Consider the following 26976-nt stretch of genomic DNA (forward strand, 5'->3'; position numbering starts at 1 on the left):
TAATAGAAATAAATGAAAATCAATTTTTCATTGATAGGCAATATTTTAAACATGTTAATCTAAGTATCAAACTCCTATACATTTTTGGACACAGATTTCACTAAAGATAAATATGTTATATCGAACAACTGTTTATAGCACCTCAATTTAATGACCCAATCTGATTTACGATTACCTGAAATTTTAGAAGATACAATGCTTCAACATAATGCTAAATTTAATACTGAATAATTTCTACAATTCAGCTCATTTTCTGAATTGTTCATCATTATTTGTTCTCATTTTACTTACCATTTTTCAATGACAGTGATACTTCTTTTTCCTTTTTTTCCTTGGAGGGTACTGAAATAAATTCTACAGTTCCCTGAAAACAAATCATTTCTGTAAGTATCAAGCAAAATATATGTGTTACCTACCCTTGTCGGTCCTTGTACATTTTGTTAACTTTTTCCCATTGGAAATCAAGCTGGGAGAGAGCTTCCTGTAGCTTCACCCTTTCCACAGGCGTTGCACTTTGCAATGCTGCTGTCTTCTTGCTGTGAATAATGTCAATTCGACCTGAGCTTTGTTGTAGAATATCTTTTATATTCTGTAATATAAAAATTTTAAAACAAGTAAAAAAATGAATTAGCTGTCTATAGAAAGAGAAAAAAATATGTATAAATCCAAAAGGTAACAAATGGTGTTGCAATTCTTAATTACTGACTTTTTAAAGTTAATAACCATGAAGTCCAGTGACTTTGACATGCTCAAATTCCATAGGTAAATCATAGACCTCATCCTGAGAGACTGGATCACTCCCTACATCTTAACTGCCTTCATTTGGCTTCTATATCCTAACCTCTTCTGGTTCTTCTTCTACCTTTATATCCACTGCTTCTCCGTTTCCTTTGCTGGATCCTTCTCGTCCTGATCTTAGAGTGCTCTGACTCAGTATTTGCATTTCTTTTCTTCTCTGTCCATAATCCCTCCCATTTGTTCTCATAATTTTAAATATCCTGTATAAGACAATGACACCCAAATGTGTATCTCAAGCCTGGACATCTTCTCCAAACTCCATTCTAACAAATGCTAGTACTTTCTCAACACTTGGAGGTCTCACGAGACTTTCAAACTTAATATGACGCAAACGGAATTCTGATCTGCATTTCCTAATCCTTCTCCTCCCATAGATTCCCTCATTTCAGTAAATGGCAATTACTGATTTCAATTGAATTACAGTAATTCAATTAACAATTACTCAGATTGACAACTTTGGAGCCATCCTTAATTTTTTCAGTCTCCAGTATTTGAATTACTGGACAATTGTTCTGGCTTGATTTTCAGGACATATCCAGAATTTGACCACTTCTCACTACCTTTCTTGCTACAGCTCTGATATAAGCTATCATTGTCTCTCATCTGAATTACATAAATATCTATCTAAATGGTCCTCTTGCCTCCAGTCTTTCCCCTCTAGTGGATAATTCTCCACACAAGAGCTGAAAAGATTCTTTCAAAACATAATTGGGATCATATCACTCTTCTGCTCAAAATCTTCCAGTGTCTCTTCATCACAGAGTTCAATCACAGCCAATTTCAAAAGCCTACATGAAAAATAATTATTCTTGCTGCACTTTATACAAATAATCAGACCGAGTATAATAAAGCAAATCAGTCCTATGATGATTTGTCTTTAGTAAAGATGGGAGACTGGAGAGAGAAAAAAAATTATGTTTTAAGAACTATGGTACACCTGTTATTAGTCTCATCAGTTGTTTGAGATTTTTCCCGCAATAAAGACTGACCTTGCTTATTCCTGTGAACCTGCCAGTGATCTCTGACTACACCTCAGAAGAAACAAGAAGGGTGGGTAATGTAAAAACCTGGATCAGTATTCTAATTCTGGACATGTATTGGAATCAGCTAGCAACCCCATATCACTTTGGTTCCAACAGTTGCCCAGTTCATGAAAAGCCTTCTAATTTACTTTACTTGGGATAATTTTACTTCTTTTATTTTACGGTTGTGGAATATATTTGCTGTTGTACTCTGTGTAGGAATGCAGTATAAGCTTAGTCAATGTTTTCTTAAATTGAAAACTTACTAATCTTCCAGATACCACCGTTTATCAGTTATGAATGGCCCTCACCAAACTGATAATTGCTGACTGAGCTCCTCTCTACCCTGAATACAAGAGACCCTAATAGTTAGGCAGAAATATCAAGACCCATATTCAGCCTGAAGAAGTCACAGAAGATACATCTTCATCCCTCTACTACCCTTAGGATTAAGGGTTCCCTTGTAAAAGAAAGGGGGGAAATATGGTCAGAGGCATTCGAACCAGAGCAACTCCATCTTGAATAGGGGCTGGGTAAAATAAGGCTGAGACCTACTGGGCTGCATTCCCAGGAAGTTAGGCATTCAAGGTCACAGGATGAGATAGGAGGCCAGAACAAGATACAGGTCACAAAGACCTTGCTGATAAAGTTGCTGTAAATAAGCCAGTCAAAACCCACCAAAACCAATATGGTGAAAAGTGACCTCTGGTCCTTCTCACTGCTCGTTATACACTAATTATAATGCATTAGCAGGCTAAAAGACACTCGTGACAGTTTACAAATTCCATGGAAGTGTCAAGAAGTTACCCAATATTGTCTAAAATGGGAGGAACCCTCAGTTCTGGGAATTGCTCACTCCTTTTCCCAGAAACCTCATGAATCATTCACCCCTTGTTTAGCATATAATCAAGAAATAACTAAAAGTATCCTGAGTCGAGCAGCCCATGCCACTGCACTGCCTATGGAGTGGCCATTCTTTATTCCTTCACTTTCTTAATAAACTTGCTTTGACCTTTTTTTTTTTTTTCCTTTCTTAATAAAATTGCTTTTGCCCTTTTTTTTTTTTTTTTTAAAAAGCATAATCTTTACTATGACCTAGACATCTCTCTACAACTTGGTTGTATACTACCTACCATTCCAACTTCATCTCTTCCCAGTCTTTTCATAGTCCACAACACTCCACCCTCATTAGCTTTACTGCATTACTTGAGTATACCAACTATATTCTTGCTTCAAGATTTCTGCCCTTGCTGTTCTCCCTGCCAAAATTAGTTTTCCTAACCAACATTTATATCACTAGTTCCCTTACTTCTTTCTTGTGTTAAAGGGGCCTTCTCTACTAACCTATTTTAAATAGCATCAGCAATCACTCTTTATTCCTTGCATTACTCTTCCCTTTTCTTTATAGTACTTATTTCTAACATTAAAATATATAACAAGTGGCCTGCATATACCATTAGACTGAAATCTATGAGTATAGGGATGTTGTTATCTGTTGGGCTTCCAANGTTTTCTTAAATTGAAAACTTACTAATCTTCCAGATACCACCGTTTATCAGTTATGAATGGCCCTCACCAAACTGATAATTGCTGACTGAGCTCCTCTCTACCCTGAATACAAGAGACCCTAATAGTTAGGCAGAAATATCAAGACCCATATTCAGCCTGAAGAAGTCACAGAAGATACATCTTCATCCCTCTACTACCCTTAGGATTAAGGGTTCCCTTGTAAAAGAAAGGGGGGAAATATGGTCAGAGGCATTCGAACCAGAGCAACTCCATCTTGAATAGGGGCTGGGTAAAATAAGGCTGAGACCTACTGGGCTGCATTCCCAGGAAGTTAGGCATTCAAGGTCACAGGATGAGATAGGAGGCCAGAACAAGATACAGGTCACAAAGACCTTGCTGATAAAGTTGCTGTAAATAAGCCAGTCAAAACCCACCAAAACCAATATGGTGAAAAAGTGACCTCTGGTCCTTCTCACTGCTCGTTATACACTAATTATAATGCATTAGCAGGCTAAAAGACACTCGTGACAGTTTACAAATTCCATGGAAGTGTCAAGAAGTTACCCAATATTGTCTAAAATGGGAGGAACCCTCAGTTCTGGGAATTGCTCACTCCTTTTCCCAGAAACCTCATGAATCATTCACCCCTTGTTTAGCATATAATCAAGAAATAACTAAAAGTATCCTGAGTCGAGCAGCCCATGCCACTGCACTGCCTATGGAGTGGCCATTCTTTATTCCTTCCCTTTCTTAATAAACTTGCTTTGACCTTTTTTTTTTTTTTTTTAAAAAGCATAATCTTTACTATGACCTAGACATCTCTCTACAACTTGGTTGTATACTACCTACCATTCCAACTTCATCTCTTCCCAGTCTTTTCATAGTCCACAACACTCCACCCTCATTAGCTTTACTGCATTACTTGAGTATACCAACTATATTCTTGCTTCAAGATTTCTGCCCTTGCTGTTCTCCCTGCCAAAATTAGTTTTCCTAACCAACATTTATATCACTAGTTCCCTTACTTCTTTCTTGTGTTAAAGGGGCCTTCTCTACTAACCTATTTTAAATAGCATCAGCAATCACTCTTTATTCCTTGCATTACTCTTCCCTTTTCTTTATAGTACTTATTTCTAACATTAAAATATATAACAAGTGGCCTGCATATACCATTAGACTGAAATCTATGAGTATAGGGATGTTGTTATCTGTTGGGCTTCCAAAGCTCAAACCTGTGCTTGGCACATGATAGATGGCAAATGCTTTTTTGTTGAATAAATGAATAGATGATCCCATAAATTGAATCCATGCTTTATTTATATTCTATTTAATGGAGAAATCACAAACCACAAATGTGTTATATAAGAAGAAAGAGAAATCTAAACATATTTATTCTCAAATAAATTTGCTAAAAACTACATTCTGGCTATTCTTGCTAGTATGAATTTGGTTATTTTGATCATCTAAATTGTATATAGGGTCCACTGAACAAAATGTATTGAGTTCTTCCCATGTGTAAGGAGCAATATAGCAGAAACAAAGGTGGGTGAAACATAGTTTAGTTTGCTTTTAAGAAGTTTTAAGTGGGTTTTATTGTAGTAGTAAGAAAGGGTATGGTTTGAAGAATTGAAGAACAAAATGGAAGTATAGAAGCCTTAGCTAGATGAGAAGAAGGAATAGATGAGTGTTCTTAGTGGTACTAAACATTTTCTAGAAGTTCAGAGAAAAAATGTATCATATATCATATTTGGTCATAGGCTCAGGAAAGAATTCATGAAGAAGGAGCAATCTGCAGTAGACATATCTGACTAGTAGAAGTGGGAAGAACATTAGAGCTAGTAGGTAACACACATGCAAAGCTAGGTAACAAGTGCAGTCATATTTGGCTGCCTTTTTGGTATTATAGAAGCTTAGGGGAAGATGGGCCAGGAAACAGAGGCTGAGGATGTTCAATAATGTACTTTGAATCTCAACAGAAAATTCTGCCTGTACTTCAGTAGCTAATGGGGAACTATGATTTTTAAAATGTATCATTATGTAAGATTTCAAATATACATGAAAGTAGGAAAATAATACAAATAGCTCCCATAACCCTATAATCCAGTGCCAACTGTTATGACTCCATGGACAACCTTATTTTATGTATCACCCCACCCACTCACCTCTTCAACTAGATTATTCTGAAACAAATTGATATATTATTTTATCCATAAATACTTCAGCATTTTTCTCTTGCTGAAATATTCTCTCATGATAACTCTTTTTTCAGAAAGTACATATAATACCACTACCACACCTACAATATTAACAAAAGTTCATTAATTGAATCAAGTATCTAGCTGTTATTCACATTTGAGTTGAAGTGGGAAGGAAGTTTAGGAAAACAACTCAGCAGAATTCAGTGGCTGTGTGTTGGGTGAAGAAGAGGAAGAACTTGAATGACTCTTACGTATCTGGTCTGGGCATCCACATGATTTGTGGTGTCATTGGGTAAAAGGATTTCAGATGGATGAATAGGTTCCATGGGTGCATGCTTGTGCATGTGTGCATAAGTGATTAGTTCAATTTTGGACTTGGTCATATTGAAAAGCCTTTGAGGCACCAAACTGTAGATGTTCCATAGGCAGTTGAAATCAGATTTTGAGGAATAAGATGGCAAGGATTGCTGAGCCATACATATTTTCACATTTGGATACATGGACTAGGCTTTCTGAGCAAAGAGTTCTGGTAACCGACTTAAAGGATGACTGAATGGCAAGCGTACCTTGGAATTTAGTGCATTGCTCTGGAGAGACTTAAAACTTTTATCTCCAAGAGCCCTTTGATTACATTTCAACTTATATTCCAAAAATAATAGACCTAGATCTTTGGATTATATCCCAGAGCAAAGTCTGTCTTTCTGTATGTCTGTCTCTCTGTCTCTCCTCCTGATGCATCAGGTGTTGTATATAAGCTCTGAGATCCACAATGTTGGGGTTTCTCTCCTGTACTATAACCCCTGCACTTACAAATAAACATCTTGCCCTAAGATGCTTTTGAGTAATTAATGATATATTCTCTCATCCAGAGATCTTGTGTTTCCTGACTNGACGGAGTCTTGCTCTGTTGCCCAGACTGGAGTGCAGTGGCGTGATCTAGGCTCACTGCAACCTCCACCTCCCTGGTTTACTTACACCATTCTCCTGCCTCAGCCTCCTGAGTAGCTGGGACTACAGGCGCCCACCACCATGCCCAGCTAATTTTTTGTATTTTTAATAGAGATGGGGTTTCACCGTGTTAGCCAGGATGGTCTCAATCTCCTGACCTCGTGATCTGCCTGCCTCGGCCTCCCAAAACAAAGGGAATATTCTTGCCTATCTTCAGTCAAAATTGGGAAGGATTTTAATCATTTGTAAGTTGGAGACTGGGTTAAATAGGGAGTGACTGCTGCTGATTGTACAGCTTTCCTGATGATGGGCTCTGAAGAAAACTTCACAATTAGAGAGGGAAACAGGAAAGAAGTTAACAATAAAACTTAGAGGATTTTCTGCCTTATTCTAAGATTTCATGTTTATGGTGCATGAGGACTTGCCTTGAACAACAACTAAGCTGAAGAGGCAGGTGAGACTATGGACAATATCAGTTGTAAAAGATAAAAGCCAAGGCTTACAATGGGAACCTTAAAAAAGGCAACTGTGTTCTCATGTCTTATATATCAGCTCAGCAACAGGATAAGATACAACAGTTATGAGTGATGGGAGTGAATTTCAGATAAAGAAGGGGTTTTTAAAATAAAATTTCAAGGCATTCTCTTCAAGTCTATGTACATCTTGTGATGGAAAGCTTTCACTATTTCTTTTGTTTAGCACCTCAATTTAACTCTGTGGAAAAAGTACTTATCTGATAGGTCAAGTATTACCACACAAAAGAAAGAACAAGCCAACACAGAAACAGTTTGAGAATTTACTTATCTGGAGGAATGCAGGTTAAAACTGTCTTTTAGCAATTTCACATAGAGAATTGAGTCATTGGAATATGTGTGATGTTGAATAAGACTAGGGGTGGTCAGATTGCTCAGGAAAGGTGTTGAGAGTGAAAAGAGTGAGAAGAAATGTGGCATAAAGATGAACCTCTGTGGAAAGCATGGGCAGAGGAAGGAGATGAGTATCCCTAAAGAATAATAGTCATCAGACGCAGGAGGAGAACCACAAAGAGGGAGAGAGTTTTCAACCAGTCAGATGCAGCTAGGACCAGGAGGGAAAAGTCAACTTGGGCAATTTAGGAGGCCATTGGTGATCTTATCAAGAGCAACAACAGCATGTTGGAAGTGGAAAACATAAATGTAGGCAGACCAGACTAGACTGTCTTTTGCTGTCATCCTCTTTCACTACAAAATAGAAAATAGCTTAGTACGACATTGCAGTATGCCGTATTTGACATCAGAGACTTGTTTACTGAAGAAAAGTTTACTACTGATAAAAAGAAAACTCATAATAAAACAGAAACTGTTGGGTACTATGCTCACTATCTGCGTGACAGGGTCATTCATATCCCAAATCTCAGCATCAAACAATATATCCATGTAACAAACCTGCACATGTATTCCTGAATCTAAAATATAGTTGAAATTATAATAAGAGATACAATGGATTTAATACCTATGATTAATGCCCTAAAAGTCATTGAACTCAAGCATATCTCTAGTATTATTTCTTTACTTTTATTTACCTGGTAGAATTTTACTACCATCTTCTGATGGCTCCAAGCCTAGAGTCTTGGGTGGAATGTTTAGGGTTATTCCACTACCCTGATTAGGTCAGGTGCCAGAACCATGCACCAACATATCTTCTTGGCTGCTTCTGTTAACTCGCCTGACCTGGGAAGCCTGATTTCACAAGTACTTGATTTGATTCAACTCTGAATTCTTTAAGTCACTGACTCCATCATTCTTGCTTGGCTGCCAGTCCAATGACAAAAATCCATAAGGCTGCAAAGTTCTCCACTTGATACCAAACAGCCAGCTGAATGAAAGGCTGATTACTTAAATTCAGAGTGGGCAACCAATCACATTTGTTAGGACACAGACGGCCCAAACCCTTTAAATGCATAGCTGTAAGCACCCATGGAGAAAAAAATTCAAGGGAAGAGACAAAGGATCTTCCCCATCAGCATATAAAAGTTGTACAGTTACGGCTTTGATATCGTTTGTGTTTGTGCGTGTATGTGTGTGTGTATGTATACTCTGAGGATTTGAGCTTGCAAAGCTTCCTGATTTTAATTTGAGTCTCTGGAGAGCTATCAATTCTTTGGAATGCTGTAGGATTGCTCAGCATCAAGTTATGAACGGTTTTATCAATGCTGAGCAGCATGTTGCAAATGCAGGAAAACTTTTCATCTTAAATGAGAAAAGCAAAAGCAAAACTGGGGCAAGGGATGTCATTCTCCCTGGATATCTAGATATTAGCTCCTTGGTGCATTCTCAGAGAATGCTGTCAAAATTGGCTGGAGTCCAGGAAACAAATCCTTTTAAAGTCCCTGCACATATTTGTGTCCCCAAGGCATTGCACACCGAAAATGGTATGTGCACCGAAGAAAATTTTGTAGCACTTTCCATAGTTTAAAGTCAGAGATGAGATCTCTGATAGCATTTTACTATTTTCGTTTGTCTAGAAATAAGTGATCTTTATAGTTTCTGACTCTCTAAAATGAAGCCATAGTCCCTTGTAGTTGCTATGGTGATATAAAATCCCTAGAATCACTATAGAATATAGCATTTCTATTTCTCCCCTGAATAGTTCCTTATCTGAAAACATGATGTCAGAATGATAAAGTACCAACTTTTAGTCAACTCCCTTCTTAATTTTGACATGCCCCATGACTTGAGCACTTCACTACTCCACTGAAATTCTGTAAGATATTCATTTTTAGCCAATCTTTCTGCAAAAGNAAGGCTGCAAAGTTCTCCACTTGATACCAAACAGCCAGCTGAATGAAAGGCTGATTACTTAAATTCAGAGTGGGCAACCAATCACATTTGTTAGGACACAGACGGCCCAAACCCTTTAAATGCATAGCTGTAAGCACCCATGGAGAAAAAAATTCAAGGGAAGAGACAAAGGATCTTCCCCATCAGCATATAAAAGTTGTACAGTTACGGCTTTGATATCGTTTGTGTTTGTGCGTGTATGTGTGTGTGTATGTATACTCTGAGGATTTGAGCTTGCAAAGCTTCCTGATTTTAATTTGAGTCTCTGGAGAGCTATCAATTCTTTGGAATGCTGTAGGATTGCTCAGCATCAAGTTATGAACGGTTTTATCAATGCTGAGCAGCATGTTGCAAATGCAGGAAAACTTTTCATCTTAAATGAGAAAAGCAAAAAGCAAAAACTGGGGCAAGGGATGTCATTCTCCCTGGATATCTAGATATTAGCTCCTTGGTGCATTCTCAGAGAATGCTGTCAAAATTGGCTGGAGTCCAGGAAACAAATCCTTTTTAAAGTCCCTGCACATATTTGTGTCCCCAAGGCATTGCACACCGAAAAATGGTATGTGCACCGAAGAAAATTTTGTAGCACTTTCCATAGTTTAAAGTCAGAGATGAGATCTCTGATAGCATTTTACTATTTTCGTTTGTCTAGAAATAAGTGATCTTTATAGTTTCTGACTCTCTAAAAATGAAGCCATAGTCCCTTGTAGTTGCTATGGTGATATAAAAATCCCTAGAATCACTATAGAATATAGCATTTCTATTTCTCCCCCTGAATAGTTCCTTATCTGAAAACATGATGTCAGAATGATAAAGTACCAACTTTTTAGTCAACTCCCTTCTTAATTTTGACATGCCCCATGACTTGACCACTTCACTACTCCACTGAAATTCTGTAAGATATTCATTTTTAGCCAATCTTTCTGCAAAAGGAAATTCTAAATATACATAAAAAAGAAATTTTAATTTCTGAAAGGCATCTGTACATGAATTTATACAACTCGAGTCCTCAATATTTTAAAATAGGATATTTGCATCTCTGGTTCTCAGTCTTCAATAAATTAAATAAGACCCTGAATATATACTGTGAATAGAGAAAAATTAGATAGCACAGTAACTTTTACAACTGGCAGATGAAATCCAGATACCTAAAGGAAAAGCAGATTATCTATAAGCCATGTGGCTTCAGTTCATTTATCTATTTGAAAAGCTTATTGTTTAAATAAGTGTTTATTGACAACACACAGTATCAGTCTCAAATGTGAGATATGAAAATAAAGACTTTAAAATGTGAGTCTCTCCCTTAAGAAGATAATCGATTTTTAAAGGAGACACATACAGAAATAATTTGGACATAAAAATGCTTTGTTTCTTCAAGTGTTGCGGAGTATGTGTCTTTAACAGTATAAAAGGAGAAGCCAGAGAATAGAGATAATTTATCTAGGAAACAAACAAGGGACCTATTTGTCAACTAATCAGTTTAAGATAAAAGTCTCAAGCAACCCTTAACTATGCTCCATTCTTTATCATAAGGGATAGACTTCTACTGTTTAGTTTTTCTTCCATTTAATGTCAAGTGACAACTACTCCCTTGCTGTCAGAGATTTTCATTTCAGAGCTTGCCTTTGCCATCTAAATGGTAAACTTATGTGTATAAATGTCAAAGTAGATATTGCAGAACCTGAACAGAACTAGAGTAGGGGAGAGTACTATCTGACAAATTGAACTTACTGTTAATCACTTTTGATGAAAGTAAACTTAAAATAATTTACTAAAGTTTTAAATATATATATTTTTACCTATAGCAAAGCTCATTGCCTCCCAAATACTGTGAAAAGTGCCAGTGTAACTTCTATTATTTAAAATAGTGGCCAGGCGTGGTGGCTCACGCCTATAATCCCAGCACTTTGGGAGGCCGAGGTAGGTGGATTACTTGAGGTCAGGAGTTCGAGACCAGCCTGACCAACATATTAAACCCCGTCTCTATCAAAAATACAAAATTCACCAGGTGTGGCAGTGGGTGCCTGTAATCCCAGCTACTCAGGAGGCTGAGGTAGGAGAATCGCTTGAACCTCGGAAGTGGCGGTTGCAGTGAGCCGAGACTGTGCCACTGAATTCCAGCCTGGGCAACAAGAGTGAAACTCCATCTCAATAAACAAACAAACAAGCAAGCAAGCAAACAAACAAACAAACATCATTTCCTCTGTCCCATTTCTGTGGTATTCAATTTAGTCATTTCTTAATCTTCAACATCCAATTACTAAATAAGGATGGCTATAATTTACAAGTGTCTTTGCTCCTGTATTTCATACCTAGAAATAAGTTGACATATACCTTCATAAATCTATAACTCTTTCCAAGCTAAGATTTTAAATAATATGTCCACTGTGGGATGTATATAGAAACATTAATTGGCTAATTTGTCTTCTGTTTAAAAGTTTGTCCTCAGTAATAAAATTTTACATCAGAAGTTGTCAGTGTTCTCTCAGTCAAAAAGTTTCAATTAGAAAAAAGTTTTCGAATGAAATGATAAAATTACAAATATATAAAAGCATAAGTTAAAATATAAGATAATATGAAATCAATTGTTGTTTTAGTGCATTTCCCCTAAAAATGACTTCAATGTTTCAATGATATTCTGGTTTGAAATATATCGAACTTTATTTTTTAAAAGAAATGATAACATTGCTTTCTAATGATTTCTCAGTTTTCATTTCTCTGAAGGACTAACATTAGCAGATAGCTGGAAGCACTTATAATTCACATTTTTAACCATATTTATTTCCTTAAGGAAATTCCAATAGCTTCCCTATTGCATCTTTCCCTCCTTGGCAGGATTCAGTACAGTTAGGCACAGTTTTCATCACATGGCCCTAGCCTCTCTAGTTTTAACTAGTAATATTATCTTCTAGGTTTCTCTCTGTGTGTCTAACAGCTACATCTCTGTACTCATTCATTAACTCAAGAAATATTTGTTGAAAACCTACCATGAGACAGTCTTTATTTATTTATTTATTTATTTATTTATTTATTTTTGAGACAGAGTCTCACTCTGTCGCCCAGGCTGGACTGCAGTGGTGCAATCTCTGCTCACTGCAACCTCTGCCTCCCAGGTTCAAGCAATTCACCTGCCTCTGCCTCCCAAGTAGCTGGGATTACAGGTGCACGCCACCACACCCAGCTAATTTTTTGTATTTTTAGTAGAGATGGGGGTCTCACTATGTTGGCGAGGCTGGCCTTGAACTCCTGACCTTGTGATCCTCCCACCTCGGCCTCCCAAAGTGCTGGGATTACAGGCGTGAGCCACTGCGCCCGGCCTGAGACCGTCATATTTTATATCTTGGGGATATAGTAGTGATCCAGAAAGAAAAAGTCCCACTCTCTGGAATCTCACCTTCTACAGGAGAATAAAGTAAACAAATAGAGAAAAGGCTAAACTATATACTCAATTAGATAGTAGTTCAGTGGTGAGGAGCAAAACGAAAGCAGGTAAGGGAGAAATGAAGGATAAAGTGGGGGTCAGAATTTTAGATAGGAGGGGTCAGGGAAGACCTTATCAAGAAGGCAGTTTTGAAGTAAAGATCTGAAGGAAATGCAGAAATTAACCATTTAAAGAAAAATCATGAAAATAATATTCCAGGCGGGTAAAGCAAGTATAAGGGCCCTGACACTGGAATGTGCTGGGAGGAGTGGTCAAGAAACATGGAGGAAGTTATTGTGGCTGCAGTGTATGAGTCAGCGACTATCAGAGAAATATCAGAGAGAATGGGGTGGGTAACCCATGGAGGGACTTATGAACATAAGGACTTCCCTGTTTACTTTGAGGGGGATGGGGAGCATTGGGGGTTTTGAACAGAAGCGGAGGATATAATCTGACTTTTCATTTAAATAGGTATCTCTGGCTAATATGTTGAGACTAGAGTCTACATGGGAGAAAGGAAGGAGGGGGAAGTTGTTAAGAGACAATAGCAATCATCCATGCTGGAGATAATGGTGGTTTGGATCAGAGTGGCGGCAGGGGTGAATTCTGGATACATTGTAAAGGGCGAGAGTCCTTAGGATTTGGTGCCCAATTACATGTGTGTTGGTAGAGAAAGGATTCAAGGATAACACGAAGAATTTTGGCACAGACAAGTGGAATGATGGAGCTGCCATTAACTATAATCTGGAAAATTGCAGGAGGATAAGGTTAGGGTGTAAGATTTTGACATGCTAAATTTAATATGTTTACTATATATGCATTTTATATATTCACTTAGAAATACAGTAAACATATTAAATGATTCAGGAGAGAAATCTTTACTAGAGATACAAATTTGAAAGTCACTAGGGGTAACTTTTAATCTCTTCCACACTTGCTCAGAAAATACTGGTATTTTGCTATATTCCCTTTCCAGACCTCTTTTCTTCCAAACCCAACCCTGTAGACAATATTAGCCATTTCCATCACTTAAATAAAACTTTGACACAAAAGAATTTTATTTAAGGGTGGTGGGAAAGGGGATAAGTAAAATGTCAAGATGGGAGCATAGACGCACTGCTATTAGGGCCCAACAGAGAAGGCACCCAGCAGGAGGAGGAAGTTAGCCCTTTGATGGTCGATTCTGCTTAAGGCTATATCAAGGTGTTTTGGGGATAACAGAAATAGAAGGAGCTAGAAGAAAGTACAGGGAAAAAAATTTAAGTCTATAGATTGGTAGACAGTCAAAGACTCTTGGTTCTGTTGCCATGTTGGGATTATTTACACCTAGAAAACCTTTCCTCAAGCAATCAGAGTATTTATTTAACCAGATAGATTTATTTAACCATTTTGCACTAACACAGGAAAATGGGTAATCTAGGATGTTGAACATCTCCTGAGTGAACTTTAATAATGAGAGTCCTGGTACAGCTACCTGAATTAAGGGTATGGTTTCTAAGTTGGTCCAGCTATGCTGAACACAAATATCTCCTTACTTATTTTTTATCTCTTTATTTTTTCTTGTGTCCAATTTATCCTGCCATTTTAAGGATTATCCCTGTCCAAAATCCATCCATGATGACATATAGCTTTTTGGACACTTTCAAGTCCATCTTTTAGGCAATCAAGACTCCAGGGAAAAAGAAAAGAAAAAACTGGATTCACAGTTTTTACCCAGCTTGATTTCCTAGTGCTTTGCCAGCAGAGACACTTGGAAGGATAATCAAAGTGAATAACAAAGTGAAGGATAATCTCTTTGTTATTCTTCAGACACGTCCTTCTGATACAATTGTTTTACCCTTACTCACTTCGTATGTTTAACTTTGAAAACATTTTCTGCATCAAGAAACTGTATAGTGTAGTGCTTAAGAGCAGAAACTCTGGAGCTTGAACATCCAGAGTGGGACTTCAACTATGATATTTAAAAACGATCTCACCTGAGCAAGTCACTTAACTGCTTGGGACCTCCTTTTCTCAGAGTATGGGTAATAATAATAGAGCTTTCCTCGTAAGGCTGTTATGATGGCCATTCAAGTTACTATAAGTGTTTAGAATGTGTCCTGGCACATAAATAATAACTGTCAGCTATCCGATTCAAGATTAGTCCAGATTCCAATTATATTCACCTTAGCCTAAGGATTTCTCCTCAATAAAATTCTTCCCCATTTCTGCTTTTTGCGCTGCTTTCTTCTTTTCATGATTTCAGTTACACTCATGTCTTATATATTTTTGCTTGGATTATGTCCTTAATGTCTTTATTACTTTCTAACTTGTTTGTATAACTATAATATGTATATTCAATAATGTTATAAATTACTAGAGTACAATTATTATTCCTTAATATTTCTTTCTTATCTTTTAGAGTGTTAAGCATAGCACTTGGGGTCTTAATAAATACCTGTTGACTTGAAGTAAAAAGTTGAGTTGAACTTGCTTATGAAAATCCAGTTTGAATTGAATCATTGAACGTCTAAGATTTGTTACTCTGTTCAACCATTGTAGATAGGTATTCAGGTCTGGTCAGATGTGAGCTATTCGGGTAATTCCTTGCTTATTCTACTTTACTTTTACTGGTCATTCGCTGTTAAACAGTGATGTGGAAGTCCATATGCATTTCCTGGCTGAGCTTCCTTATGGTTTCCTCACAGCACATTAGGTATCTAACAAAGAAGTCCTTTATTCAGAATTATGTCTGCCCATTTCTCCAGATGCCACAGAGCATCAACAAGAACAAAAGAAAACAAACAAACAAACAACCCTGCACTTCACTGATCCAGTCATCACTTTACCAGTCCATCAGCACTAAGTAAATTGAAAACAATTTTACCAGTCCTTTTATGATATGTACATCTTGTGTTAAGTTGTACACAGCGCCTAAATCATTTTACAGAAAATCCAAACAGAAAAATTGGCTCACACGCATGGCAAAGGAGGGTTGTATAGAAGTAAGTACTTTTCTCTTCGTTAAAAATATATGGCATTCTCTGATTCCAAATTTCTTAGAGTCAGGATATGCTTTTAGTGTTGTGTGACTCAGCAGAGGAGGGGCAGGTAGGGCTTATGGAGGAAAAATTCCAAGGCAATACAACAATCCAAGAAAACCTCAAAAACTGATTATCAACGATGAATGGAATATGTTTTTTAAAACTACATGTTATATACTTTTAATTCTATTGAAATACACTGCCAATCATGACGCATCTCTATTCATCTCTCCTGATAAATGAAATTTAGACTAATCAAATGATTAAGGGCACCTCATAGGTAGCTACCCATATGTGATCACCAATTATCAAACTTGTAAATTAATATTGGACGTGACAGTAACTATTTCTGATAGAAGTATACAACCGTATTATAGTATCATCCTAACCACCTATTTATATACCTCTACCACTAATGGCTAACTCGATCGTTCGGCGCTTAACATGTGCTTTCCATCACTAGTGTGCTTTAGGCACAGGGGACAGAAAAGCAAATCGCTCTTTCACACAAGTCGTGCTCTGCTACATCCAAATGCATTCCTTCCTAAAAAAAAAAAAAAGAAAAGAAAATTAACAAAAAACATGATATGGGAGGGGCAGGAGCTAGCCTCCAAATTTTTACCTTTCTCGCGCAAGCCTGCCTCTGGATTTCTTATTCGATAAGCACTCTTTACTCTTTTCGCCTGTGGTTTGCAAATTGAAATTGGGAATTGTGTGTTAAGTTCATTTGTGATTTACAACACAGAAGTTCTTGATTTTTTTTTTCCCCCCTCCGATGTTGAATGATATATCCTTCACTCTCTCCGCCCACCCCAGCCCCAGACTTGGGTACACAGTCATTGTATTCTAAAGCTATAGATACCCGTTGCCAACTATACTACCAACTTCTTGAAAGCACTGAGCGGCAATCTCATCAAGTTGCCAATGCTACACTCCCCGCTATTACATTTTACAATACTGTTCCCGATCGTTTCAATCTTAACCGGGAAAAAAATAAACACAAACTAGCAGTTTTTAATGGCAAAGGAAAGACAAGCACAACAACAAAACAACAAAAACAACGCTAAGACTCAAGAAAAAGAGACACCACACACAAAAAATACTGATTAAATCATTCTTTGCTTAGAGCTTTCAACGTTTTTCAGTAGTGCTTTATGTCTATCGGTACCTGCCTTAACTCACAATTAGCAACAGACCGGTTTAAGTTAGCTCGAAAACGACGCAACTGCGAAAAAATCAACACAATTTCATAAAAAAAAACGCTCAAGCGACAAATCAAAACAACAATTACAAAGCAAAAAACAGCAACCTCTTCTTGGTAGAAGTTATGGTACAAAGAATCTTGAAATAATTTAGAGTTGCATTTCGGTACCTCAAGATAAATATACAATAAAGTGTTATTTGTTTTATACCTTACATAAATAGAATAAAAAAATTATTCCTGAACAAGTAACAACTAGTCTTGGAAATACACATGGTCACTGTCTTGTAATGGTTCTACTTAATGATTTTTCAACTTTAGGGTGGTGCGAAAGGGATATACATTCATTAGAAACCATACTTCAGTATAGTATTCAATAAATTGAATGAGGCATTCAACACTTTATTATACAATAGACCTTGTGTTCTATGACTTTGCGCAACTGTAGGTTAACATAGTTGCTCAGAGCATGTTTAAAGTAAGCTAGGCTAAACCATGATATTTGGTAGGTTGAGTGTATTGAATGCATTTCCACAGACAAAATTATCAACTTACAATGGGTTTATCCGGATACAACCCCAACATAAGTCAAGGAACATCTGTACAATAAAATAATTAAGTTTATAAGATCCTCTAAGGAAGATTTTGTCAAAAGCAAACATGTTTTAACGTGTATGTATTCTCTTCTTTTAACGTTTTTTTGGCTTTAGAATATTTGCCAAATCTGGAAACAATTTTACGTATATTTCATGTGGTTAACATTTTATTTACAGTTTTTAAAATATATAAATATATAATTTTATAAAGTTTAACACATTCTTAAAGGTAATTTGTTTTAGGATACTTTACATGGAAATTTATAACTTTCTTAGAATTTGGGGTGTTTGACGAAGCAATATGCATTTTACAAATCTTGAAATTTATATAATTATACATTTTAACAGGAATTCTCCTACATAGTCCTACATGATTTCACTGTATCTTCACAATAGTACAGTTGAGTAGGCAGGGGCGGTAAAAAACAGGCCTAATTATTTTATGTTACTTGCCCAAGGGTACAACTATCAACAATCAGGTTAAATCTTTCTAAGTTTTTTAGGTTCCAATACAGTGCTTTGCTAAACTCTCTACTCTACTGCTTGTCAAAACCACATAATGAAAGCTCAATTATGCAGAAAAATGTTAGTAATGTTTTAATAATATGTGGGTTCCCTGTTACACATTTTCATAAATGATTGTTTAGATTCAGTATATACAAACCTGGAACAATTTCTTCATGCTTATATATGTATAGATTTGTAGAATTCACATGCCGAGATGATTTAACTCAGTGAGTTAGGATACAATGTAAAAAGAAGTAAATGTGGTTTTCTCTTTTAGTACTGGCACTGATTAAAATTGCCCTGTCTTCTTCTGTCTCAGAGTCCACACCTACATGTATCAGACCATCACTCACTAATTCAACAGATGTATATTCAGTGCCTATACTGCATAGTGCTAGGTGCTGTTCTAGGAGTTCCAGATACAGTGGTGGAGAAAACAAAACAAAACAAAACAAAACAACAAATGAGATACTATTTTTTCTTCCTGGTGGTTGTGTGTATGTATCACCTTCTTGAAAAATGTAGTACTGCAGTTAAATAGGTTATACACATACTTAAATGCAGGTATATGTGTTTATAGACTTATAAAACCCTAGGCACTATTGTCCTCATATTTTGGGAAGGTGAAAATAATAGCTTTAAGCAGTTTTAGGCATCAGAAATGCCTTGAGACACTTTGTAACTTGGTTAGCAGAGGAGCATATAACTTTCATTTCTAAGAAAAAAGGATTAGAAAAACCCATTAGTAGCTGTTGTGACAGCAGCCGTTGGGGAGTAGATCTATCTTAAAATTGAAAATGAGAAATAAGAGAACCAAAGACTCAAACTCCAGTTCATTTTCACTCTCTGGAATTTGTCTTTATCTGACAGATAAAGGCAACACCCTATATAAATCTAATTCTTACACTCTTTACATCCCATCCAGCTACCAGGCACTACATTAATGACATATCAAATTGGGAACTGTGTTCAATCAAAAGACATTAAAGTACTTATTAACTAGGTTTTATGGAGCTTCTAAAAAAAGTTAAAAAGTTATTTTTGGTGGCTCTATGGTAAATCGATCTTTTAATTTTTCCTTCATGGTTTATTGTCCCCATGTGAGAAAACACTTTCTAAACACAACTATGTATTTGGACCAAAATGTTCTTCATAGGATGATGCATTGTCTTTGCATGATTAACGAATTGGTAATTATATATCACACATAAAAAATGACGTAATTGGTCGAAGCACACATTCAATCATTTGTGAATAAAAGGAAAACCTCCCCACAACTTAATTGCAACTTCAAAACTTCTACCAGCCTCATGATTTGTAAGTTTTAATATGGAAGTTTCTGCTTTCTACACTTTACACGATGGGGATTATGAAAATAGTGTTGCTGGGAGAATGGAGGGAGTAAGAGTGCGTTCTTAAAGTGCATGTTAGCAGAGTTGGGAGTAAATTGCAGCATAATAGTCAAGGTAGGGCAACTGCTAGGCTTGATAAAATAATGGTGGGGGAAAAAGAATGGATAATTTCCTACCAAAGAGAGATTTGTATAAAACATAAAAGGAAACTGTACCAAAGCACATATATGAGCTGGGCATAACTGAAATGCAGTAAATATCCATAATCTCTTCTCTATAATACAAATCTTTTCATATAATACAAATGAATAATAATGTACTATAGAAATAACTTAAGCATGACTTAAATTACAGTTAATGATTAATATTTGAAAATACACACATTTATATACAGCAAATCAGATAAATCCCGAGTCATATAAGCTGTTGAAGAAACAAATTATATTTATAACTGAATAAGTGTTGAAAAACTCCATTTTTCCAAGAGAAACCACTGATCACATTATTGCAAATGTTTACGTAGAGTCCAAAAGATCAGTTTCTACAGTCACAATATATTAATAAAAATCATCTTTTTCATGCATTAAACTATTCTATTAGAAATTTCAAGTAGAATTCAAAAAGCATTTGCGAGGAAATTTTGCTTTGAAATTTTATATGATCCATGATTATTTAGAGTAACTGCAATATTCTTTTATTCTAATATTATTAAATTGGTGAAATTTCAACCGTTTATCTAATATGCCCCTCTATTAAAATATGCATATAAACAATCATTCTTTTATTTTCCTTCAGATTTGTTGTTTGGATTTGTACATATGGTGCCTTTTGCTATTATCTGATTCTCCTAATACCAGAATAGAAAAGCAGTCACTTTGCCCATGGCATAATTTTGCCTTCATTTAAGTAATCGGTATTATTAAATTTGTGCTTATGTGCTATGAAACAGATTCCAGAGGAGAAAGATCTTAACCAGTGTATTAAAAATCTCTGTTGTCAGTACTTTTGTCCCTACTTCAATGCAAGACTGAAGTATCGAAGACTAAAACACGAGAAGAAATCGTACATCTCTCTAGGGATCTTCTGCTAAGTTTCACGACACCGAAATGCTAACTCGGCTCCAAGTCTGCTGAGAATGGGTTTTCATAGACACATGCTTAATTTTCTGTGTGACCAGAGAAATAAATCTACTATCTCTAATTTGAAAATATTTCCAGAATCTGACATTCTCTCACTACCGACCGAGTCCAAGCCACCAGCATCTATCTTTTTCAACTCTTGTGGCTTCTACTATTGGCCCCCTACAGTTCTACTCTCAACCCAGAAGCCAGTGTGATCCTTTTAAAACATAATTGAGATCGTGCCACTAAACTGCTCAAAAACTTAATAACTGCTCTCATCTCATTTAGAATCTTCTTTACAATGGCCCCAAAGGCCCTCCACAATCTGGACACTCACAACTCCCATAACCTCATCTCTTTCTACTCTTCCGCTGGCTTGTTTTGCTTCAGCCACTTTGGCCTTCTTGTTGGTGTTTGATTAAGAAGAGCTCAGTCCCACATTTGGGCCTTTACTCTATTTCCTCTACTCAGACTCCATGGCTGACTCCCTTACCTTCTTCCAATCTTTGCTTAAAGGTCATTTCTACCCTATTTGAAATTGCAGTCCCACCACTTTCAATTATACCTACATCTACCCCTGTAGTGGTCCTATATCCCCTTAACAGATTCTGTTTGTTTTTTTCCCCCAAAATACGTATCACCTAGCAATACACGATATTTACTTATCATTTTTCTTTGTTTGCTTGCTTCTATTCTGTCTCCCAATGTTATAATAAAAGCTGTATGAGGGCAAAGATTCACTAGTCTCCTTCACTGTTTTATAAGCACTTAGAATAGTGTGTGGTACATACTAAGAGCTCAGTAAATATTTTTGGAATGAACGAATCTGCATTCCTTAGATATACTTGTGCTAACAGTTTTTTATTTCTCAAGAGCAATGCAAAAAACCCGAACTCAAGAGGGCTTGAACGACTTTGCTTCACATTATCTTTGGCTTATAAGCTCACTACCAGCTTTCCCTTGCAGTGTTGAAGTTGAACAAGGGTTGTCTCTATTTCTTGATCCTATTTAAAATCTACATTAGGACCACCATGTCTCCTACCTGTGAGCTTTCTTCATATGGCCAAATTTTTCATCATCCTCTTGGTTACCCAAAGTATAGCACATTTTATTCACTCCAAACAAGGCATCTGCACCATAATTGGTTTTGACGAGACAATTGAAATTATGTGTGCCTGATATTTTTTCTTTCCTTCCATTTATTTCCTCCTTCTTTCTTTTTCTCCTTATTTTCTTATTTCTTTTCTTCGATTCTCCCTCCCTCCTTTCCTCACTCTCTTTCTTTCCTACTTCCTCCCTTCCTTCCTCCTCCTTTCAATGGTTTGAAACTCCAGTACAATGTTGAATACTGAAGGGATGTAGGCAGATATCCTTGTCTTGTTCATGATCTTAGGGTGAAAACATTCCACTCCACCATAAAGAATAATATTAGCTGTTAACTGATTCTTATTATTGCAAAAGGTAAAGCATAGTTGTCATTCTTATTATAAGTTATGTTCTTATTTTTGTCCTAAAAATTCACATTTATTGATACCAAGGCCTAATTGAACAGCTAAGGATTCCCTGAATGAGGGAGCAGCAGAATCACTTGAAGAATTCCACACGAAAGGCATGAACTATTTCTAAGAATTTCTCTATGTAGATGCTAACTACACAGTAAATATGTCATTATTTATTTCAAAAATGTCCTAGAGTTCCCCTAAAAGCAGATTCTAAGATAAGGGATATATTTGGGAATGATCCAAGGAGGTGCTGGTAAGTGTGTGTAAGGTAGGACAGGGAGCAAGTAAAAAGTATCCTATGAGGCAGGTTTTTACTGTGTGCGATGGGGTCTTAATCCTGGAACAGAATTGTGGGTCAGAGCATAAATCATGCTTCAGAGTTACCCTAACTGAAGAGCGAGTGAGTAGTGGTGTTTATCCACCAAAAGTTATCTGTTATTGGTTGAGGTTTGCTGAGGAACATTGGGGATGCAGAGCTTTAACTACCTGACACTCATGAGCTTTGATTACTAGAGGGAGCCCTAAGGCAAACAGTCAGAGACAGTTGGACCTGACAGCTGCCAGTCAGAGTACAAGGCATGCTGAGTCAGGAAATGATATGGGTGATGTCCCAAGCGTGTTTCATACTCCAATAAAACTGACACTTTCAGTAAAATTAGGCATATGGACACATGATGATAAATCCTTTCGGTTAAGTCTTCTAAGTGGATCATTTCTGCTTTTAGGATCAGCTTTCAAATACTTAACTCTCTCAAGAGAAAACCTTTTGGTAACTTAAAACTTATGATGCTAAGAAATTCTATGTTCATCCTTTCATATGAGATACTTTAAAGCAGGATTTGATGGTTTAACACAGTAATTATATTTTGGAAAATTTTATCATGAAAATGATTTTTTCTTAAAAATAAAATGCAACTTAATATTGTTCTAAACTTCCAAAAATTGCAATTCTTCTAAAATTATGTACTCTTGTCTGTTACGAGCATTATTAACTTTGTACATATAAACAATCACAATCAATTAACTGCTAATATTGGCTCTGAAATAAGAACGAAAATATTACTTATGTGTATGTTTCTCATTCCTCTCTAGCTCTGCCTTAGCTAGTGTTTTTGCTATTAAATGCAGATTTCCATATATAAGTTGGTGTTTTTCTGCATAGTCTCTGTCAACACGATTAGGTAGCTTTCCAATTCAATACATCTATTGAAACCATATGTGCTATTTTAGTTGTTTTTTGTTTAGAAATTCTTTTAACTTATTACATATTATTCGTGTTATACTGCACTTTCAAAAAAATATGTATGTTAAAGCACAGCAATACCTACTATAGTTCTGTAATTTGATTCATGCAAATCTGTCAGGAATAAAATCAACCACAATTTAATTTCAAACCTTCCCAACCAGCAGCTGTACAATTTATGCACTGCTTTTCTATTTTTACTACTGGATAATGACAATGATGAATGCCTTTAACAGGAAATACATATTCATTGAAAAGTCTGAGCTCAAAACTATCCCTCTTCAAAAAGTCAATGAAGGTAGGAAGCCCATTCACCTGCTGGAGATTTGTTGGGAGAGAGAAGAAATCACGCCCACAGCTGCATCTTATGGGGATTCAACCATTTAGCTAAATTAAACCTGCAATAATACCATACTATAAACCACAGTAATCAATACCATTATGATTGATGTCAGCTATAATAATATCAAATAGATCAGGATGAACAAATGATTCACTATGAGTGTAGCCAAGGGTCTACCATTCTGAGCATGCCAGGTTAAGAGGTATGGAGACAGTTATTAAATGGGCAACTTAATAAGATCAGGGTCACTGCTCTCCTGAATCAAATGTCCATGATCCTGGGAAGGAATTAATATTAGCTCATTCGCAGTAATTTACATGTTGAATGACAATGATGAACTTACAAACTCTGCTGCCATGAGAACTTAGTTAATAGAAATAATGACAGGAATTCTGGCATGTCAGCTTTATTTTACTAACCGATTAGGTTTTTTTTTCTTCATTGTACCAATAAGTGATTTGACTTTTATTTCAAACAGAGTAAGAAACAGTGCCATACTGACATGGATGGAATGGTTCCAGAGATCTGTGAAGCTCTTATTTTACTGTGTAATTTTATAGCTTATTTGATATAATGTAAGATATTAAAGTCAAGTCACTGAAGACACTGCAACACCGATTTCCAAAACAAAAAAATAGCTTTATCCATTTGTATATTCATACAGGCAAATGTGTGACACAGAATGAGCTTCCAGGAAATCATTTGAGTATAAAATACTTTAGCTAATATGTGCTGCTGATAGCAAACTCATCTTTTGCCTATAATCGCATGCTGTTTGCATTGGAAAATACCAAGCTCTGGATATACTATAATATTTCATTTTGAGTATAAAATGTACGATCACGAAATTATCTGAAGACACATTATTATGTACATTTTCTTGATTCTACATTGATTTATCTTCAGACACCGCCTTCTAAAATTCATAGCCTACTTCCTTATCATGATTTGTCTTACTTCAGAATGCAGTAACTTGCTGCTGGTGGTTTGAAAACAGATGAATTTTGTTGGTAGCCTTTCGCTGGCAGTTATAAAGAAAATATTTTATTGATTTCTATTCAATTTTATTCCATATATTATAGCATAGGCATTGACATTAATTTGAAATTGAATATGTATACAAAAAACATAAAACAAAAACAATGTACATTAGACATAAATGAAAAATCTAATTTCCCTTTTTGGAAAATGAAAGGAAAATAATCCATTAGCTAGGAATAAACTGTTCCTCCATCTAAGTTTATTTTCTGGGGGTTCCTTTCTATCTGTACTGCATGTATAAAATGATTATTTTCATGCATTTCTTCATTTTAGGATGTCTCTCAACACTAAATATTATAAAATACATCTTCTAACTTAGGTGTTTCTACCCAAGATTTCTGAAGCTAATCACACTATAAAGTATTTTTAAGAATTCTATATGTAAGTCAAAATGCCATCATGATGTATACAATGTAAGTCAATTGTTCTGGCATTATGAATGATTGGTATGATCACCTTGTAAAATCTGAATGAAAGTGCTTTGCTTTTACCTTCAGAGACTCCTCTTGCTTAAAGAGATCTTCAAAGTCCTTAGCACAGAGGTCAGGAGCATTGAGAAGTTGTTCCACTTCTGATACGGTTTGTGAGACATGAGTGATTTCAGTCAGGTAAGTAGAAGGCACATAAGAAATTTCCAAAGGCATGTCTTCAGTCATCACCATCATCGTTTCTTCACGGACAGTGTGCTGGTATAGATATACAAAAGAACAATTCTTTTAGCTTCCTAACGGTGAAAACTCCTCTATTGAGTTTATATAGCTCTCATACTACAGCTGACAAGTGAATCTACAAACTGGGCTGAAACTGGATTCAAAACCTCATGATGATAAGTCTAGTAAAAAGGTTATTTATTAATTATATACCTGCTTCTTCCAAAAAGTGTTAGAAGCATTTTATAATAAGCAATACACACATATTAGCACCATGAATATAAGATGAAAGACCATGAGGTCATAAGGAGAGTAGTTTTATCCTAAGAAAATGATGACTTTTGCAACCGGCATTTAAATTTCTAATTCTAATTTGCAACTGGCATTTAAAATTCTAATTTTCCTAGAAATCCAGGTATGGGACTGGGTGAGGGGGGTTCATATCTGTTTTATTGGTAACAAAGGCAACTTTCCTATACATTTTCCCCCAATCTTCATTGAGATACAACAGATACTAAGTAGTTAGACTGGTATGTAACTGTATTAAGCCCTCTTCTCCAAATTCTAGACATTAGCTCCTGCTTTTGTTGCTAGTCTCTTGCTAAGTTAAGCTGCTAATTAGGGTGCTATATGAGCAGAACTGACTGTGGAATTTATATTTTAAAAAGAACTCCAGAATGTCCTGAGACACACGGGAGCACTAGCCTCTTCTCTTGCACCTACACTTTTCTGACTGGGATCCTAGTGCTAGACATGATGAGAATTTCCAGCTCCAGAGTCCTTTTGGAGTTTCCCAGTAATGCCTCTTTCCCTATTCCTTATAAGAGCAAAAAATAAATACTAGTCAGCACGCAAATTCAGAAAGATGGATGACCTCTACTCTCTACTGTCTACACTATAGGCAGCAAAATTCTTGTAATTCAAATTATTCTCCCAGTAACTTTGTCTAGAATTGATCAACTGCCACCTGCCTGTTGATGAGGTCACCTGAGGGTTTCAGTGGTAGGGTCTCTGGGGAAGTTCAGATGATAAGCACGCTAAAATAGCCATTTATTACTGCACAGCCTTTTATGACAACACGATACTCATTTCTCCAGTAATGTAATAAATTGGACTTTGGGGATCCTAGACTGAACCCCACACAAAGATGAGTGAAATGTATAAGCTCATCACTTTATGTTTTAATTTCTCTGACCTAGGATTTTCATACTCAATTCTTAAATGATACAAAAAATGAAATAATTCTAATTTAGATATCTCATCTACTTGTGATATAGCAAATTCACAGAGTTGCACAAATTAGCTTTTAAATAAATAAACCTTTTACAACATTTGTTTTATTGTGTATATCTTGACCAAACCCATGGCACACATTCCTTCATGATCAATGGAATAATGTACATATATTTCTCATTTACATTTAAAAGGATATTAGAAACTTGAGCCAGAGTTTGATAAATCAAATTCAGAATTTAACAGATTTCTTAAGAAATTCTTAATTTCTCTATTTCAAAAGAAGCATTTTACCCATTTAAAAGAAGAATAACTCAGCAGGCTATTTGAATGTGAAATTGTCACTGACTCATTAAACACTTAGTAGAATCAACAGCACAAGTAACACAAGCTTGTGTTTTGCACGCATTACATTGGCTGACGACCATTATGTTGTTCTTAATAAAATT

At 36.1% G+C, this 26976-nt stretch overlaps 1 protein-coding gene across 1 annotated transcript; it reads right to left on the reverse strand.

Moving 5' to 3' along the window:
* Nucleotides 1-412: 412 nt before the first annotated feature.
* LOC108513514 (dystrophin-like) lies at nucleotides 413-25324 on the reverse strand. Its single transcript, XM_017849294.1, has 2 exons — nucleotides 25136-25324; nucleotides 413-589 (listed from the first exon to the last, which is right to left on the reverse strand). Exons 1-2 carry the CDS (start codon nucleotides 25307-25309, stop codon nucleotides 413-415), a joined length of 351 nt encoding a protein of 116 aa, XP_017704783.1. The 5' UTR covers nucleotides 25310-25324.
* Between the last annotated feature and the right edge of the window lie 1652 nt (nucleotides 25325-26976).

This window comes from Rhinopithecus bieti, unplaced genomic scaffold (assembly GCF_001698545.2).
Source record: "Rhinopithecus bieti isolate Rb0 unplaced genomic scaffold, ASM169854v2 scaffold_33114, whole genome shotgun sequence".
Classification (NCBI taxonomy): domain Eukaryota; kingdom Metazoa; phylum Chordata; class Mammalia; order Primates; family Cercopithecidae; genus Rhinopithecus; species Rhinopithecus bieti.

Bases quoted from the DNA above. Each gene is read 5' to 3' on its own strand.
- LOC108513514 (XM_017849294.1), bottom strand. From the start codon at position 25,309: ATGATGGTGATGACTGAAGACATGCCTTTGGAAATTTCTTATGTGCCT. The intron at 590-25,135 runs GTAAAAGCAAAG...TTTATATTACAG, and splicing joins AGCAAGAGGAGTCTCTGAAG to AATATAAAAGATATTCTACA.